This window comes from Haliotis cracherodii, unplaced genomic scaffold (assembly GCF_022045235.1).
Source record: "Haliotis cracherodii isolate W230 unplaced genomic scaffold, xgHalCrac1.p SCAF_2, whole genome shotgun sequence".
Taxonomy (NCBI): domain Eukaryota; kingdom Metazoa; phylum Mollusca; class Gastropoda; order Lepetellida; family Haliotidae; genus Haliotis; species Haliotis cracherodii.
This window is the reverse complement of record NW_027266275.1, coordinates 1,099,138-1,120,420: the sequence shown is the minus strand read 5'-3', so window position 1 is coordinate 1,120,420 and position 21,283 is coordinate 1,099,138. Positions and strand designations below refer to the sequence as shown.

Here is a 21,283-nt window from a genome sequence, read left to right as displayed (position 1 = left end):
AACAACACGGCTGTGAAAGTACAGTAGCTAAAACAACACGGCAGTGAAAGAACAGTAGCTAAAATAACACGGCTGTGAAAGTACAGCAGCTGAAACAACACGGCTGTGAAAGTACAGTAGCTAAAACAACACGGCTGTGAAAGTACAGTAGCTAAAACAACACGGCAGTGAAAGTACAGTAGCTAAAATAACACGGCTGTGAAAGTACAGCAGCTGAAACAACACGGCTGTGAAAGTACAGTAGCTAAAACAACACGGCTGTGAAAGTACAGTAGCTAAACCAACACGGCAGTGAAAGTACAGTAGCTAAAATAACACGGCTGTGAAAGTACAGCAGCTGAAACAACACGGCAGTGAAAGTACAGTAGCTAAAACAACACGGCAGTGAAAGTACAGTAGCTAAAATAACACGGCTGTGAAAGAACAGTAGCTAAAACAACACGGCTGTGAAAGTACAGCAGCTGAAACAACACGGCAGTGAAAGAACAGTAGCTGAAACAACACGGCAGTGAAAGTACAGTAGCTAAAACAACACGGCTGTGAAAGAACAGTAGCTGAAACAACACGGCTGTGAAAGTACAGTAGCTAAAACAACACGGCAGTGAAAGTACAGTAGCTAAAATAACACGGCTGTGAAAGAACAGTAGCTGAAACAACACGGCTGTGAAAGTACAGTAGCTAAAACAACACGGCAGTGAAAGTACAGTAGCTAAAATAACACGGCTGTGAAAGAACAGTAGCTAAAACAACACGGCTGTGAAAGTACAGCAGCTAAAATAACACGGCTGTGAAAGAACAGTAGCTGAAACAACACGGCTGTGAAAGTACAGTAGCTAAAACAACACGGCAGTGAAAGTACAGTAGCTAAAATAACACGGCTGTGAAAGAACAGTAGCTAAAACAACACGGCTGTGAAAGTACAGCAGCTGAAACAACACGGCAGTGAAAGAACAGTAGCTGAAACAACACGGCTGTGAAAGTACAGTAGCTAAAACAACACGGCAGTGAAAGAACAGTAGCTGAAACAACACGGCTGTGAAAGAACAGTAGCTAAAACAACACGGCTGTGAAAGAACAGTAGCTAAAACAACACGGCTGTGAAAGTATAGTAGCTAAAACAACACGGCTGTGAAAGAACAGTAGCTGAAACAACACGGCAGTGAAAGTACAGTAGCTAAAACAACACGGCAGTGAAAGTACAGTAGCTAAAACAACACGGCAGTGAAAGTACAGTAGCTAAATCAACACGGCAGTGAAAGTACAGTAGCTAAAACAACACGGCTGTGAAAGTACAGCAGCTGAAACAACACGGCAGTGAAAGAACAGTAGCTGAAACAACACGGCAGTGAAAGTACAGTAGCTAAAACAACACGGCTGTGAAAGAACAGTAGCTGAAACAACACGGCAGTGAAAGTACAGTAGCTAAAACAACACGGCAGTGAAAGAACAGTAGCTGAAACAACACGGCAGTGAAAGTAAAGTAGCTAAAACAACACGGCAGTGAAAGTACAGTAGCTAAAATAACACGGCTGTGAAAGTACAGCAGCTGAAACAACACGGCAGTGAAAGCACAGTAGCTAAAACAACACGGCAGTGAAAGTATAGTAGCTAAAACAACACGGCAGTGAAAGTATAGTAGCTAAAACAACACGGCAGTGAAAGTAAAGTAGCTAAAACAACACGGCAGTGAAAGTACAGTAGCTAAAACAATACGGCAGTGAAAGTATAGTAGCTAAAACAACACGGCAGTGAAAGTAAAGTAGCTAAAACTTCACGGCATTGAAAGTATCGTAGCTAAAACAACACGGCAGTGAAAGTATAGTAGTTAAAATAACACGGCAGTGAAAGTACAGTAGCTAAAACAACACGGCAATGAAAGGATAGTAGCTAAAATAACGCGGCAGTGAAAGTACAGTAGCTAAATCAACACGGCAGTGAAAGCATAGTAGTTAAAATAACACGGCAGTGAAAGTACAGTAGCTAAAACAATACGGCAGTGAAAGTATAGTAGCTAAAACAATACGGCAGTGAAAGTAAAGTAGCTAAAACAACACGGCAGTGAAAGTACAATAGCTAAAACATCACGGCAGTGAAAGCACAGTAGCTAAAACAACACGGCAGTGAAAGTAAAGTAGCTAAAACAACACGGCAGTGAAAGTACAGTAGCTAAAATAACACGGCTGTGAAAGTACAGCAGCTGAAACAACACGGCTGTGAAAGTACAGTAGCTAAAACAACACGGCTGTGAAAGTACAGTAGCTAAACCAACACGGCAGTGAAAGTACAGTAGCTAAAATAACACGGCTGTGAAAGTACAGCAGCTGAAACAACACGGCAGTGAAAGTACAGTAGCTAAAACAACACGGCAGTGAAAGTACAGTAGCTAAAATAACACGGCTGTGAAAGAACAGTAGCTAAAACAACACGGCTGTGAAAGTACAGCAGCTGAAACAACACGGCAGTGAAAGAACAGTAGCTGAAACAACACGGCAGTGAAAGTACAGTAGCTAAAACAACACGGCTGTGAAAGAACAGTAGCTGAAACAACACGGCTGTGAAAGTACAGTAGCTAAAACAACACGGCAGTGAAAGTACAGTAGCTAAAATAACACGGCTGTGAAAGAACAGTAGCTGAAACAACACGGCTGTGAAAGTACAGTAGCTAAAACAACACGGCAGTGAAAGTACAGTAGCTAAAATAACACGGCTGTGAAAGAACAGTAGCTAAAACAACACGGCTGTGAAAGTACAGCAGCTAAAATAACACGGCTGTGAAAGAACAGTAGCTGAAACAACACGGCTGTGAAAGTACAGTAGCTAAAACAACACGGCAGTGAAAGTACAGTAGCTAAAATAACACGGCTGTGAAAGAACAGTAGCTAAAACAACACGGCTGTGAAAGTACAGCAGCTGAAACAACACGGCAGTGAAAGAACAGTAGCTGAAACAACACGGCTGTGAAAGTACAGTAGCTAAAACAACACGGCAGTGAAAGAACAGTAGCTGAAACAACACGGCTGTGAAAGAACAGTAGCTAAAACAACACGGCTGTGAAAGAACAGTAGCTAAAACAACACGGCTGTGAAAGTATAGTAGCTAAAACAACACGGCTGTGAAAGAACAGTAGCTGAAACAACACGGCAGTGAAAGTACAGTAGCTAAAACAACACGGCAGTGAAAGTACAGTAGCTAAAACAACACGGCAGTGAAAGTACAGTAGCTAAATCAACACGGCAGTGAAAGTACAGTAGCTAAAACAACACGGCTGTGAAAGTACAGCAGCTGAAACAACACGGCAGTGAAAGAACAGTAGCTGAAACAACACGGCAGTGAAAGTACAGTAGCTAAAACAACACGGCTGTGAAAGAACAGTAGCTGAAACAACACGGCAGTGAAAGTACAGTAGCTAAAACAACACGGCAGTGAAAGAACAGTAGCTGAAACAACACGGCAGTGAAAGTAAAGTAGCTAAAACAACACGGCAGTGAAAGTACAGTAGCTAAAATAACACGGCTGTGAAAGTACAGCAGCTGAAACAACACGGCAGTGAAAGCACAGTAGCTAAAACAACACGGCAGTGAAAGTATAGTAGCTAAAACAACACGGCAGTGAAAGTATAGTAGCTAAAACAACACGGCAGTGAAAGTAAAGTAGCTAAAACAACACGGCAGTGAAAGTACAGTAGCTAAAACAATACGGCAGTGAAAGTATAGTAGCTAAAACAACACGGCAGTGAAAGTAAAGTAGCTAAAACTTCACGGCATTGAAAGTATAGTAGCTAAAACAACACGGCAGTGAAAGTATAGTAGTTAAAATAACACGGCAGTGAAAGTACAGTAGCTAAAACAACACGGCAATGAAAGGATAGTAGCTAAAATAACGCGGCAGTGAAAGTACAGTAGCTAAATCAACACGGCAGTGAAAGCATAGTAGTTAAAATAACACGGCAGTGAAAGTACAGTAGCTAAAACAATACGGCAGTGAAAGTATAGTAGCTAAAACAATACGGCAGTGAAAGTAAAGTAGCTAAAACAACACGGCAGTGAAAGTACAATAGCTAAAACATCACGGCAGTGAAAGCACAGTAGCTAAAACAACACGGCAGTGAAAGTAAAGTAGCTAAAACAACACGGCAGTGAAAGTACAGTAGCTAAAACAACACGGCAGTGAAAGTACAGTAGCTAAAATAACACGGCTGTGAAAGTACAGCAGCTGAAACAACACGGCAGTGAAAGTACAGTAGCTAAAACAACACGGCTGTGAAAGTACAGTAGCTAAAACAACACGGCAGTGAAAGAACAGTAGCTAAAATAACACGGCTGTGAAAGTACAGCAGCTGAAACAACACGGCTGTGAAAGTACAGTAGCTAAAACAACACGGCTGTGAAAGTACAGTAGCTAAAACAACACGGCAGTGAAAGTACAGTAGCTAAAATAACACGGCTGTGAAAGTACAGCAGCTGAAACAACACGGCTGTGAAAGTACAGTAGCTAAAACAACACGGCTGTGAAAGTACAGTAGCTAAACCAACACGGCAGTGAAAGTACAGTAGCTAAAATAACACGGCTGTGAAAGTACAGCAGCTGAAACAACACGGCAGTGAAAGTACAGTAGCTAAAACAACACGGCAGTGAAAGTACAGTAGCTAAAATAACACGGCTGTGAAAGAACAGTAGCTAAAACAACACGGCTGTGAAAGTACAGCAGCTGAAACAACACGGCAGTGAAAGAACAGTAGCTGAAACAACACGGCAGTGAAAGTACAGTAGCTAAAACAACACGGCTGTGAAAGAACAGTAGCTGAAACAACACGGCTGTGAAAGTACAGTAGCTAAAACAACACGGCAGTGAAAGTACAGTAGCTAAAATAACACGGCTGTGAAAGAACAGTAGCTGAAACAACACGGCTGTGAAAGTACAGTAGCTAAAACAACACGGCAGTGAAAGTACAGTAGCTAAAATAACACGGCTGTGAAAGAACAGTAGCTAAAACAACACGGCTGTGAAAGTACAGCAGCTAAAATAACACGGCTGTGAAAGAACAGTAGCTGAAACAACACGGCTGTGAAAGTACAGTAGCTAAAACAACACGGCAGTGAAAGTACAGTAGCTAAAATAACACGGCTGTGAAAGAACAGTAGCTAAAACAACACGGCTGTGAAAGTACAGCAGCTGAAACAACACGGCAGTGAAAGAACAGTAGCTGAAACAACACGGCTGTGAAAGTACAGTAGCTAAAACAACACGGCAGTGAAAGAACAGTAGCTGAAACAACACGGCTGTGAAAGAACAGTAGCTAAAACAACACGGCTGTGAAAGAACAGTAGCTAAAACAACACGGCTGTGAAAGTATAGTAGCTAAAACAACACGGCTGTGAAAGAACAGTAGCTGAAACAACACGGCTGTGAAAGTACAGTAGCTAAAACAACACGGCAGTGAAAGTACAGTAGCTAAAACAACACGGCAGTGAAAGTACAGTAGCTAAATCAACACGGCAGTGAAAGTACAGTAGCTAAAACAACACGGCTGTGAAAGTACAGCAGCTGAAACAACACGGCAGTGAAAGAACAGTAGCTGAAACAACACGGCAGTGAAAGTACAGTAGCTAAAACAACACGGCTGTGAAAGAACAGTAGCTGAAACAACACGGCAGTGAAAGTACAGTAGCTAAAACAACACGGCAGTGAAAGAACAGTAGCTGAAACAACACGGCAGTGAAAGTAAAGTAGCTAAAACAACACGGCAGTGAAAGTACAGTAGCTAAAATAACACGGCTGTGAAAGTACAGCAGCTGAAACAACACGGCAGTGAAAGCACAGTAGCTAAAACAACACGGCAGTGAAAGTATAGTAGCTAAAACAACACGGCAGTGAAAGTATAGTAGCTAAAACAACACGGCAGTGAAAGTAAAGTAGCTAAAACAACACGGCAGTGAAAGTACAGTAGCTAAAACAATACGGCAGTGAAAGTATAGTAGCTAAAACAACACGGCAGTGAAAGTAAAGTAGCTAAAACTTCACGGCATTGAAAGTATAGTAGCTAAAACAACACGGCAGTGAAAGTATAGTAGTTAAAATAACACGGCAGTGAAAGTACAGTAGCTAAAACAACACGGCAATGAAAGGATAGTAGCTAAAATAACGCGGCAGTGAAAGTACAGTAGCTAAATCAACACGGCAGTGAAAGCATAGTAGTTAAAATAACACGGCAGTGAAAGTACAGAAGCTAAAACAAGACGGCGGTGAAAGTACAGTAGCTAAAACAACACGGCAGTGAAAGTACAGTAGCTAAATCAACACGGCAGTGAAAGCATAGTAGTTAAAATAACAAGGCAGTGAAAGTACAGTAGCTAAAACAACACGGCAGTGAAAGTACAGTAGCTAAAACAACACGGCAGTGAAAGTACAGTAGCTAAAACAACACGGCAGTGAAAGTATAGTAGCTAAAAGAACAAGGCAGTGAAAGTACAGTAGCTAAAATAACAAGGCAGTGAAAGTATAGTAGCTAAAACAACTTGGCAGGGAAAGTACATAAACTAAAACAACACGGCAGTGAAAGTATAGTAGCTAAAATAACAAGGCAGTGAAAGTATAGTAGCTAAAAAAACACGGCAGTGAAAGTACAGTAGCTAAAACAACACGGCAGTGAAAGTACAGTAGCTAAACCAACACGGCAGTGAAAGTACAGTAGCTAAAACAACACGGCAGTGAAAGAACAGTAGCTAAAACAACACGGCAGTGAAAGTACAGTAGCTAAAACAACACGGCAGTGAAAGTATAGTAGCTAAAATAACACGGCAGTGAAAGTACAGTAGCTAAAACAACACGGCAGTGAAAGTACAGTAGCTAAAACAACACGGCAATGAAAGGATAGTAGTTAAAATAACACGGCAGTGAAAGTACAGTAGCTAAAACATCACGGCAATGAAAGGATAGTAGTTAAAATAACACGGCAGTGAAAGTATAGTAGCTAAAATAACAAGGCAGTGAAAGTATAGTAGCTAAAAAAACACGGCAGTGAAAGTACAGTAGCTAAAACAACACGGCAGTGAAAGTACAGTAGCTAAACCAACACGGCAGTGAAAGTACAGTAGCTAAAACAACACGGCAGTGAAAGAACAGTAGCTAAAACAACACGGCAGTGAAAGTACAGTAGCTAAAACAACACGGCAGTGAAAGTATAGTAGCTAAAATAACACGGCAGTGAAAGTACAGTAGCTAAAACAACACGGCAGTGAAAGTACAGTAGCTAAAACAACACGGCAATGAAAGGATAGTAGTTAAAATAACACGGCAGTGAAAGTACAGTAGCTAAAACATCACGGCAGTGAAAGTACAGTAGCTAAAACAACACGGCAGTGAAAGTACAGTAGCTAAACCAACACGGCAGTGAAAGTACAGTAGCTAAAACAACACGGCAGTGAAAGAACAGTAGCTAAAACAACACGGCAGTGAAAGTACAGTAGCTAAAACAACACGGCAGTGAAAGTATAGTAGCTAAAATAACACGGCAGTGAAGGTACAGTAGCTAAAACAACACGGCAGTGAAAGTACAGTAGCTAAAACAACACGGCAATGAAAGGATAGTAGTTAAAATAACACGGCAGTGAAAGTACAGAGGCTAAACCAAAACGGCAGTCAAAGAACAGTAGCTAAAACAACACGGCAGTGAAAGTATAGTAACTAAAATAACACGGCAGTGAAAGTATAGTAGCTAAAACAACACGGCAATGGAAGTACAGAAGCTAAAACAACACGGCAGTGAAAGTACAATGGCTAAAACAACACGGCAGTGAAAGTATAGTAGCTAAAATAACAAGGCAGTGAAAGTACAGTAGCAAAAATAACAGTGGCACAAGGAACATTCAGTGCCATTATCTATATCCGATATCCACACTATAACATTGATGGTAGCTTGGAAGGGGTTACTTGGTACGCATGTACTGCACAGGCATCAACAACACATTAGAATCGAGGGATTGACCTCTCAATGTGGGACTGGCAAAGTCATGACAATCTCTCTCCATTGGTGATTGGGAAAGGAAATGTGCGTGTGCGTGTGCGTGTGCGTGTGCGTGTGTGTACGTGAGTGTGTTGGTGGTTGGGTTGAGCTTGTTATAGGAATCCATTCCTTACTGTCTGTCTGATGGGGGAAAGGTTAAAGAGGCAGGGGCGTGTGTTTATGAACGCATCCCCTCAATCTGCCCACGTAGGATTAGCCTAAGACGATTGCCACCAGTGTGACCGGAGGTCAAGTCGCGGCCCTTCAATAAAGCCCCCCTTGAAGGTGTTCACCCAGTAAGTCTCGTCAGTCGATGGTGCTTGTGAATAGCCAGGGATGAGGCTGACCCTTCTATAGCATCACGTCACCTCCATCAGCAGCTCACACTGGAACGCGCGGGACGTTGTCGTAATTGTCAAAGGGCAAAGGGAACACAGATAATCAATGCGACCTAAAATATCATTTCCAATTAACAACTGTACGCCACTCCCAGTTAACTCTAGCACGGTAATACGTAGTTTCTGCTCCCTGCAATGTCGTTTAAACAAAGGAACCAGAAATGGCATTATCGTAGATGCTAGGTGATCATGGTGAGGTGAGGTGAAATGGGGTTTAACGTCTCGTTCAAGATTATTGCACTTATATAGCGACGTGTATGCATGCATGTGTGTGTCTGCTTGTACTAGTCCGAACTGATGCCGATTGTAGTGCTAGCCCATTGTGATACCATGCCGCAGTTTACATGAATACCCAAATCAGACACATCAAACTGACTCCGAACCGACCAGTCCTTGTTTTAGCCCTTTTACCGTCAGACAGGGTAAAAACAAGTACCATCTTTTAACGTCTTTTTGTATTACGCGGCCTCGGATCGAGTGCCGGACCTCTACCACTAGACAACGGGGGGATGGGGTCTGAGACAAACAAGGTGACCGACAATTTGACAGACAATGGGTATACTACCCGCCAAGACACATAACACCAGCAGACTGCCATGAGGCGCCAACACAACACAGGACTGTCACGTAGCATCAACACCCCCACGAACTGGTAATAAAAACAAAACACTCAGCGCCTGTACCTCACAGCAGCCTTGGTCTCAACTTTGACGGTGAAAACGGCTTCTACAGCTGGAAAACATGGACGTATACACGACACAAATAGGCCAACGCTGCAGTGAGGGGCAATGTCAAACGCCCCCATCATTGCCATGATGTCTCCTCTAAACCAGAGAGTGCGTTAATCATTACTGTAAGATCTTGTTATTCCAACTGGTGAAGTGGTGTTCAGGACACGGGATTAATCAAACGAGCACATGCCCAAGAGGGTTAATTCACTGGTAGCTCTTGGATGGCGGAAAACTATTGGACCAGTAAAGATTAATAAGAATCCAATAACGACCTCGGGGACTTGAACAACGGAGTTCTACTGTTACACAAACAGCTGTGACAACCGAGGTCTACTGTTACACCAACAGCTGTGACAACCGAGGTCTACTGTTACACCAACAGATGTGACAACCGAGTTCTACTGTTACACCAACAGCTGTGACAACCGAGTTCTACTGTTACACCAACAAATGTGACAACCGAGGTCTACTGTTACACCAACAGATGTGACAACCGAGTTCTACTGTTACACCAACAGATGTGACAACCGAGGTTTACTGTTACACCAACAGCTGTGACAACCGAGTTCTACTGTTACACCAACAGATGTGACAACCGAGGTCTACTGTTACACCAACAGATGTGACAACCGAGTTCCACTCTTACACCAACAGCTGTTACAACCGAGGTCTACTGTTACACTAACAGCTGTTATAAGTGTGTAATACTGTTACGCCAACAGCTTTGATAACTGAGTTCTACTGTTACACCCACACTTGTGATAACCGAGATATACTGTTACACCAACAGCTGTGATAACCGAGTTATACTGTTACACCAACAGCTGTGATAACCGAGTTTTACTGTTGCACAGTAGACGAGAGCCTGGGACGGCAGGAGAGATGTGGGTTAAACAGAAATCGGATACAGTCTATATATATTTGATTAAAATTGTCATACATGAGAAATGGTATAGATGAATAAAACCTGACAGACCTTGGGGACAAATTAGAGACAAAAAAGTGACAGGATCTTTTAAGTCAGAATCTCCTGTGTCCCTTCCCTGGTCATCCGCCAATCTCAGTATAGCGGATGTTATCATCAACACACTAGACCAATTGTGTGGATCGATGCTCATGATGTCAGTCACTTGATTGTCTGGTGCAGACTGGATTTTTTCCAGACCGCTGCCATATAGCTGAAACAAACAAACAAACAAACAAACCAACAAACAGCTGACCACCCGCTGTCAGTACACTCCATGAAACCATCGCTCCTTGATGAATATAATCAGGGCAGTCATTGACACCGCAATTTCCGCCTAATCGTTCATATTGCATCGATATTACCGGCAGATTTATACGGGAATCAATCAATACATGTCAGGTATCTTTTCTGTAATCTCATTTCTCATATTGCGGAAACAATTACATGAGAAACATGCCATCAGGTAACACAAGGAACGTTATTACTTCTCTATAATGTGCCGTGCTTATACTGGAGGAAATGTTTTACTTCTCTATAATGTGCCGTGCTTATACTGGAGGAAGTGTTTTACTTCTCTATAATGTGCCGTGCTTATACTGGAGGAAGTGTTTTACTTCTCTATAATGTGCCGTGCTTATACTGGAGGAAGTGTTTTACTTCTAGCCGGACATGCTACAAGACGGAGGTGGACACACCACTAGACGGAGCTTGACACACAACTAGACGGAGCTGGACATGCTACTAGACGGAACGGGACACACAACTAGACGGAGCTGGACACACCACTAGACGGACCCGGACATGTTACTAGACGGAGCTGGACACACAACTAGACGAAGACGGGCATGCTACAAGACGGAGGTGGACACACCACTAGACGGAGCCGGACACACAACTAGACGGAGCTGGACATGCTACTAGACGGAACGGGACACACAACTAGACGGAGCTGGACACACCACTAGACGGAGCTGGACACACAACTAGACGGAGCTAGACACACCACTAGACGGGGCTGTACACACAACTAAACGGAGCCGGACATGCTACTAGACGGAGCTGGACCCACCACTAGACGGAGCTAGACACACCACTAGACGGGGCTGTACACACAACTAAACGGAGCCGGACATGCTACTAGACGGAGGTGGACACACCACTAGACGGAGCTGGACACACAACTAGACGGAGCTAGGCACACCACTAGACGGGGCTGTACACACAACTAAACGGAGCCGGACATGCTACTAGACGGAGCTGGACCCACCACTAGACGGAGGTAGACATGCTACTAGACGGAGCTGGACACACAACTAGACGGAGCCGGACACACCACTAGACGGAGCCGGACATACCACTAGACGGAGCTGGACACACCAGTAGACGGAACTTGACATGCTATTGGACGGAGCTGGACACATCACTAGACTGAGCTAGACACACCACTAGACAGAGCCGGACATACCACTAGACGGAGCTGGACACGCTACCAGACGGAGCTGGACACGCTACAGATATGCGGTGCACTTATCTACCCAAACGCTGCCTTGAGAGACGCAGTTCTTGCTGCAGCACACCACTATATACTGTTTCTATCTCAACAAAGGGTAAGGAATGACACCCGCCCCCCCCCCCCCCCCCCACCCACCCACCCACCCACCCCGAACACATCATACTGGTCCCACAGAGATTCATGTTACGCAATATTTCATTGAAGTGTCTAATCCATTGTGAAGAGCGACAGAGCATCTACTGCGCTAGGATGAACGTGTCGCCTTCGTTGAGACCGCGCAGATAATAACGTCAGTTAAATGGAATGGAATAATGGCTTGATGGAACAGGTATAACGCATTACCCTGTGTTTGCAGTTAGCGCAATTGGCAATTTTGTCTGTAAACCCAAATGAGCTTTCACCACGTAATGGGCGACCAGCCCTTGAGTAACATAGTGTCTCACCAGTCTGCCCGTGTGTCGTTTCTTTAGCTCAAACATCCAATATCTGCAATGTACACGGCAAATACTTCAAGGATCCGAGTATCGATTAGCAGGACCTGGTTACAAGGACTCCCAAGTATCGATCAGAAGGGCCTCGTTACTACAGTGAGTGTAGGGGGCACGGAAGAGCTGGTCGGCGGGCTGCTTTGAAGTTCGTTCTGTGCAACTATGGGCCTCGGGTGCTTGTCATCGCAGACACCTTCCACCTGAGAGGGGGTCAGTCAGGGCAGACAAATGTCGTGTGATTTTTTGGCACCCGGTACAATATGTCTTGTCGGTTCACACATGTCGAATAAATGAAACGATTCGTTCTGGCTGGAGGTAAGAGGTCAGGGTTCAGGGTTCAATTGGTCTCCAAAATAATACATGGAGATCGATATCACGACCTACTACCAAGCCCCATACACCAGGTTGATTGGGCGGATGAACATTCGACCCTTGTAGATTCTTAGAGGTCAATTGTCAACATCACCAGGAGAACGTTGCACACGGCATTACCACCAGAGCATTGCATATACCACACACAGTCGACAGTACCACCAGAACATTGCATATACCACACACTGTCGACAGTACCACCAGAACATTGCATATACCACACACTGTCCACAGTACCACCAGAACATTGCATATACCGCACACTGTCCACAGTACCACCAGAACATTGAATATACCGCACACTGTCCACAGTACCACCAGAACATTGCATAAACCGCACACTGTCGATATTACCATCAGAACATTGCATATACCACACACTGTCCACAGTGCCACCAGAACATTGCATATACTACACTGTCGACAGTACCATCAGAACATTGCATATACCGCACACTGTCGATATTACCATCAGAACATTGCATATACCACACACTGTCCACAGTGCCACCAGAACATTGCATATACCACACACTGTCCACAGTACCACCAGAACAGTGCATATACCACACACTGTCGAAAGTACCACCAGAACATTACATATACGAAACAATGTCGATATTACCATCAGAACATTGCATATACAACACACTGTCCACAGTGCCACCAGAACATTGCATATACTACACTGTCGACAGTACCATCAGAACATTGCATATACCAAACAATGTCGATATTACAATCAGAATATTGCATATACCGCACACTGTCCACAGTACCACCAGAACATTGCATATACTACACGCTGTCGAAAGTACCACCAGAACATTGTTAATCACCTCAAATGTCGATATTACCATCAAGACATTTCATATACCGTACACTGTCCACAATACCACCAGAATATTGCATATACTACACACTGTCGACAGTACCACCAGAACGTTGCATATACCAAACAATGTCGACAGTACCGCCAGAACAGTGCATATACTACACACTGTCGAAAGTACCACCAGAACATTGCTAATCACCTCAAATGTCGATATTACCATCAGAACATTTCATATACCGTACACTGTCCACAATACCACCAGAATATTGCATATACTACACACTGTCCACAATACCACCAGGACATTGCATATACTAAACAATGTCGATATTACCATCAGAACATCGCATATATCACACACTGTCCACAGTACCACCAGAACATTGCATATACCGCACACTGTCCACAGTACCACCAGAACGTTGCATATACCGCACACTGTCCACAGTACCACCAGAACATTGCATATACCGCACACTGTCGACAGTTCTGGTGGTACTGTGGGCAGTGTGCGGTATATGCAATGTTCTGGTGGTACTGTCGACTTGCAGTGAGTGTATATGCATTGTTCCATACACTGTTCCCGAGCGTAAACAAACAGCACTGAAGCATCACCCTGACCCCAGCACGAGGTCACCAAAGAAGCAGATGATGAAATGTACATGTAAGCCTTGGAATAACTCGAGGTATAAGTTAATCCTGGGCCATTAGCTGATTATGGCCAAACTGAGAGTCCTGGTCGACCCTGCTCTGCAATAATAATGATTCTATCTTGAATAATGCTGCAGGGGTCCCTGGTGCAACATCGCGATCCTTCGGAGGCACCGACCACGGGAGAGGCACGCGCTCAAACACAAGCGTTATTGAATTTACACTTTGTTTTTTAAGTGGCGGTCCCAACACGCCTTGCATGACTATACGGCCGAGCGTGGGTAACAGCACACACGATAACCACACAATTTAATCAAGCCATTAACAGTCTCGACAACGCTCACGCTACAAATAGGTTTGCTCAACTAATCTGGAACTTGCTAATTTCTAAACGATTAAAGTGATAATTGATTAACAGTCAAGTACGCGTCCAACATGTTGAATCATCTTCCAGAACACAGCAGTTCCAGCAGCCGGGGAGTTCCGGGGAGTTCCGTGAGGCTCCTGACACCAACACAGGAGCCCTTCAGGTTCTCATACCACTGTGCAGCATTAATCTCACTTTCCTCACATAGAACACCACGTCTGCCATCCCTACAGCACGGACTGACATAATTACCAACAAGAATGGTAGCTCTAACTGTTATATGGAAACTCAGAAAGCGGTGAAAACATTTGTTTACGAAATATAGAGGTTGTCAAATAATCTACTACTATATGTTTGGAATTTGAAACTTTACCTTCTAATCGTAGAAAAACATGTAGTGGCAAAATGTACCAAATATAACCTTACCATCATGGAAGTACACATAAACACACGACACGTGTAAATGAAGTTATCGACTATTATATAGAATAAGAACAGTTTAAGATGAAAATGGTAGATTAAAATGCCCAAATCTGACTATTTCTAAAACCGAGTTCACCTTCATGTTATATTTCCATAACCGAGTTCATCTACGTGATGTACTTTATAACCCAGTTCACCCTAAATGTTCTATTTCTGAGATGGTGTTCAGCTGCGTGTTTTATTGCTACAGCCCTATTCCTTTATGTGTGATATCTATATGACCATCTTTCCCTAACACTTATATTTCTATAGATATCTCCCCCTAAAGGTTGAATTCACAGTCGTCTCAAGCCGCCTGTAATGAGTGAATATTAGTGAACCTCTGTTTTGGTGCCGCAACGCCGATGTGTACACGCCTTGACTGTATTGTTGGTGTGTATTGACGTGTTAAGTGAATTTACAGCCACTGACTGTGTTGAGAAACGTTTATTATTCACGTTAAGGAAGAAAGAAATTGAAGACATTATGTATGACAAACATCTGACTATCTGTTTGAGAAAGTAAGAAGCATAAATATTCATGACAGGGCGTCCATATTCTAGACATCCTACAGAGCCATCATGCCCGGATGTACAGCACAAACAGGCGACTCAACCTCCACTCACATCTAGCATTGCACTGTAAAGTGATGGAGTCATACATCTCTAGCATTGCACTGTAAAGTGATGGAGTCATACATCCCTGCCTCTTTAGACAGTGGTGATGCAGTCCTGCCTCTACAGACAGTAGTAACACAGTCCTGCCTCTACAGACAATGGTCATAGAGTCCTGCCTCTACCATGGTAACACAGTCCTGCCTCTACAGACAATGGTTATACAGTTCTGCCTCTTTAGACAATGGTAACACAGTCCTGCCTCTTTAGACAATGGTGATACAGTCCTGCCTCTACAGACAATGGTAACACAGTCCTGCCTCTTAAGACAATGGTAATACAGTCCTGCCTCTTTAGACAATGGTAATACATTCCTGCCTCTTTAGACAATGGTAACACAGTCCTGCCTCTACAGACAATGGTAATACAGTCCTGCCTCTACAGACAATGGTTATACAGTCCTCCCTCTACAGACAATGGTAACACAGTCCTGCCTCTACCATGGTAACAAAGTGCTGCCTCCACAGAAAATGGTTATACAGTCCTGCTTCTACAGACAATGGTAACACAGTCCTGCCTCTTTAGACAATGGTAACACAGTCCTGCCTCTGCAGACAGTGGTAATACAGTTCTGCCTCTACAGACATTGGTAACACAGTCCTGCCTCTACAGGCAGTGGTAATACATCCCTGCCTCTACAGAAAATGGTAACACAGCCATATCTCTACAGACAATGGTAACACAGTCCTGCCTCTACAGACAATGGTAACACATTCCTGCCTCTACAGACAATGGTAACACAGTCCTGCCTCTACAGATAATGGTAACACATTCCTGCCTCTACAGACAATGGTAAAACATCCCTGCCTCTACATTGGTAATACATACCTGCCCCCACAGACAATGGTAACACAGTCCTGCCTCTACAGACAGTGGTAATACAGTTCTGCCTCTACAGACATTGGTAACACAGTCCTGCCTCTACAGGCAGTGGTAATACATCCCTGCCTCTAAAGACAATGGTAACACATTCCTGCCTCTACAGACAATGGTAACACAGTCCTGCCTCTACAGACATTGGTAACACAGTCCTGCCTCTACAGACAATGGTAATACATCCCTGCCTCTACAGACAATGTTAACACAGTCCTCCCATTACAGACAATGGTAACACAGTCCTGCCTCTACAGACAGTGGTAACACAGTTTTGCCTCTACAGACAATGGTAACAGAGTCCTGCCTCTACAGACAGTGGTAATACATCCCTGCCTCTACAGACAATAGTAATACATCCCTGCCTCTACAATGGTAATACATTCCTGACTCTACAGACAATGGTAATACATACCTGACCCCACAGAAAATGGTAACACTCCTGCCTCTAAAGACAGTAATAATACAGTCCTGCCTCTACAGACAGTGGTGATACATCCCTGCCTCTACAGACAATTGTAACACAGCCATATCTCAACAGACAATGGTAACACAGTCCTGCCTCTACATACAGTGGTAACACAGTCCTGCCTCTACAGACAATGTTAACACAGTCCTGCCTCTACAGACAGTGGTAATACATCCCTGCCTCTACATTGGTAATACAGTCCTGCCTCTACAGACAATGGTAACACAGTCCTGCCTCTACAGACGATGGTAATACATCCCTGCCTCTACAGACAATGGCAATACATTCCTGCCTCTACAGACAATGGTAACACAGTCCTGCCTCTACAGACAATGGTAATACAGTCCTGCCTCTACAGATAATGGTTATACAGCCCTGCCTCTACAGACAGTGGTAATACAGTCCTGCCTCTACAGACAGTGGTAACACAGTCCTGCCTCTACAGACGATGGTCATACATCCCTGCCTCTACAGACAATGGCAATACATTCCTGCCTCTACAATGGTAATACATTCCTGACTCTACAGACAATGGTAATACATACCTGACCCCACAGAAAATGGTAACACTCCTGCCTCTAAAGACAGTAATAATACAGTCCTGCCTCTACAGACAGTGGTGATACATCCCTGCCTCTACAGACAATTGTAACACAGCCATATCTCAACAGACAATGGTAACACAGTCCTGCCTCTACATACAGTGGTAACACAGTCCTGCCTCTACAGACAATGTTAACACAGTCCTGCCTCTACAGACAGTGGTAATACATCCCTGCCTCTACATTGGTAATACAGTCCTGCCTCTACAGACAGTGGTAACACAGTCCTGCCTCTACAGACGATGGTAATACATCCCTGCCTCTACAGACAATGGCAATACATTCCTGCCTCTACAGACAATGGTAACACAGTCCTGCCTCTACAGACAATGGTAATACAGTCCTGCCTCTACAGATAATGGTTATACAGCCCTGCCTCTACAGACAGTGGTAATACAGTCCTGCCTCTACAGACAGTGGTAACACAGTCCTGCCTCTACAGACGATGGTAATACATCCCTGCCTCTACAGACAATGGCAATACATTCCTGCCTCTACAGACAATGGTAATACATTCGTGCCCCCACAGACAATGGTAATACAGTCATGTCTCTACAAAAATTGGAAATATAGTCATGTCTCTGCAGACAGTGGTTACACAGTCATATCTCCGCAGACAATGGTAACACAGTCATATCTCTACAGACAATGATAACACAGTCGTCTCACTGTTTGGCTGCCACTCGCCGTGTTACCCATTGTGAAATCAATGAGTTTTTGAAAAGGCGAAGCACGTTGGAGTTCTTTAATTGAAGTGGGATTCGCAGGCCCGTCCCGCGAGAGGCGGGCACATCAACGGCACGTCACCGTCTAACAATACAACATCCACTGCCTACATTTCCCCCCATTCAGCACAATTCTGTCTGAGGATAAATAAAGGTAAACACACACACACACACACACACACACACACACAACACACTCTCATACAGGGGGCGACTCCACTTACCTGGGACAGTCATGGAGGTCGGTCACTTGGATGTCACACAGACTCAGGGAGGAGCTGTTACGAAACTGAAACAGAGACAGACGATTAATCGTATTTTGCATATGAGAAGACGAAGCCCAAGATTAAACGATATTTTAAACAGTAAAACGTCCGAAAATATACTACAGACAAAAAATGATGTTGCATCTGAACACAACATCTCATCACAATGAACTTTCACATAATGCATGTGCTTATCATGGCAGTATCTCGATAAACGGTTAATGAGTGTGTGTGTGTGTGTGTGTGGAGGGGGAGGGGGGGGGGGGGGGGGGGGGAGAGACAAAGAATTCCGTCCACGGCTCTATCCCCCGTCGTGATATTATGGATTATTGCTAAAAGCGGCGTGTATCCCTACTCACTCACAGATGGCAGAAAACGTTGTTGGCGACGTAGAGGAGAGTGGCATGTGATATGGTGTGGGCGGTATCACACATGACAAATGAAAGTATTCGTTTTATTGAGAATGGACATTTGACAGGCCACCGATATGTGGACGAAATGTTCCGTTCTGCCGTTCTTCCATTCGCTAGAAACATCGGCATATATTTCTGACTGCAAAATGCCAGACCACATCGTGCCCAGGTAGTCACCTATCATCTCCGACAAGAAGGCATGCGGGCATTGGACCGGCCAGCTATGTCCCCTGTCTTGTCCCCTGCTATGCCCCCTGCCATGTACCCTGCCATGTCCCCTGTCTTGTCTCCTGCTATGTACCCTGCCATGTCCCCTGCCATGTCCCATGTCTTGTCTCCTGCTTTGTCCCCTGTCATGTCCCCTGCCATGTCCCCTGCCATGTCCCCTGTCTTGTCTCCTGCTATGTACCCTGCCATGTCCCCTGCTATGTACCCTGCCATGTCCCCTGCCATGTCCCCTGTCTTGTCCCCTGTCTTGTCTCCTGCTTTGTCCCCTGTCATGTCCCCTGCTATGTCCCCTGTCTTGTCCCCTGCCATGTCCCCTGCCTTGTCCCCTGTCTTGTCCCCTGCTATGTCCCCTGCCATGTCCCCTGCCATGTCCCCTGTCTTGTCCCCTGCTATGTCCCCTGCCATGTCCCGTCTTGTCCCCTGTCATGTCCCCTGCTATGTCCCCTGTCTTGTCCCCTGCCATGTCCCCTGTCTTGTCCCCTGCCATTTCCCCTGCCATGTCCCCTGTCTTGTCCCCTGCCATGCCCCCTACCATGTCCCCTGTCTTGTCCCCTGCCATGTCCCCTGCTATGTCCCCTGCCTTGTCCCCTGTCTTGTCCCCTGCTATGTCCCCTGCTATGTCCCGTCTTGTCCCCTGTCTTGTCCCCTGCTATGTCCCGTCTTGTCCCCTGTCTTGTCCCCTGCTATGTCCCCTGCCATGTCCCGTCTTGTCCCCTGCTATGTCCCCTGTCTTGTCCCCTGCCTTGTCCCCGGCCATGTCCCCGGCCATGTCCCCTGCCATGTCCCCTGTCTTGTCCCCTGCCATGTCCCCTGCCATGTCCCCTGTCTTGTCCCCTGCTATGTCCCCTGCCATGTTCCCCGCCATGTCCCCTGTCTTGTCCCCTGCCGTGTCCCCTGCCATGTTCCCCGCCATGTCCCCCGCCATGTCCCCTGCCATGTCCCCTGCCTTGTCCCCTGTCTTGTCCCCTGCCATGTCCCGTCTTGTCCCCTGCTATGTCCCCTGTCTTGTCCCCTGCCTTGTCCCCGGCCATGTCCCCGGCCATGTCCCCTGCCATGTCCCCTGTCTTGTCCCCTGCCATGTCCCCTGCCATGTCCCCTGTCTTGTCCCCTGCTATGTCCCCTGCCATGTTCCCCGCCATGTCCCCTGTCTTGTCCCCTGCCGTGTCCCCTGCCATGTTCCCCGCCATGTCCCCCGCCATGTCCCCTGCCATGTCCCCTGCCTTGTCCCCTGTCTTGTCCCCAATAGAGCACCCCCAGCACCCGCCAACGTGCCCAGTTCTTCAGTCGGAGAGGCGGGCAATACCAAGGGGAACAATACACAAGCTGATCAACATTATGCCATCAAGGTGTCCTGCATGTATCGCCGGACATGGTGGACACACTAGATATTGATCTACACACCCAGCAGATTTACGGACATTCATCCTGAAAACATTTCACCTGTTCCCTTAATTTTTATCGACAGTATATATATTTCTTGTTTGTCCTATACATCCACCTCGTCGTATTCCAAAGCAGTTCCTTTCATATTTTGTTAAACGACCTTCGTTTCAAAAAGCGCAGTAAGCGACTGTTATAAGTCCAGATCTTGAACAAAGGCTTGCGACAACCGTATAGCTAACTTCGTCAAGCTCATCTGGAAAGAATCATCCAGACAATTTGAAGTTCCGGAAACACGTCTATCAAAGTCAAGTTTTGCTACATAATGACGTAAGGTTGATCAGGATATGACATCAGGAAATGTCTAAATTGGTTGCATAAAATAACAGGAAATTGGTTGCATAATGATATCTAAAAATGTAAAGAGTTTCATCGTGTCACGACAACTAGGCATAGCGGTAGAAAGTAATCCCATTACCAACACTTCATAACTGATCAGTGCCCCATGCAATATGGCGATCCGTGTTTGCAGAAGGCCATGTTGCCATGCTGTCTTGTTAGTATATTCTACGCTGTGGTATTTGACGTGCAACTATGAATATTTTACGGATGACATTGGTAGTATTTTCACTGCACACTGGTGCAGGTCTAGGTTCCCCGATATAAGATTTAGTATATTTGTGTAATACCGACGTCTAACACCAGCGACTCTTAATGCCTCCTTGTTTAACACCAGTGCCTGTCAATGCCTCCTTGTCTAACACCAGCGTCTGTCAATGCCTCCTTGTCTAACACCATCGTCTGTCAATGCCTCTTGAACTAACACCAGCGTCTGTCAATGCCTCCTGGTCTAACACCAGCTTCTG

At 45.1% G+C, this 21,283-nt stretch overlaps 1 protein-coding gene across 3 annotated transcripts in view; it reads right to left on the bottom strand.

Annotated features, from left to right (window-relative positions):
* LOC139468604 (uncharacterized) overlaps positions 1 to 21,283 on the bottom strand; it is a 52,419-nt gene that overhangs the window by 15,410 nt on the left and 15,726 nt on the right. For all 3 annotated transcript variants that reach the window (XM_071250724.1, XM_071250725.1, XM_071250723.1), the window contains exon 3: positions 18,355 to 18,419. In XM_071250724.1, coding sequence (XP_071106825.1) covers positions 18,355 to 18,419 — 65 coding nt within the window. The remainder of the gene's footprint in view (positions 1 to 18,354; positions 18,420 to 21,283) is intronic.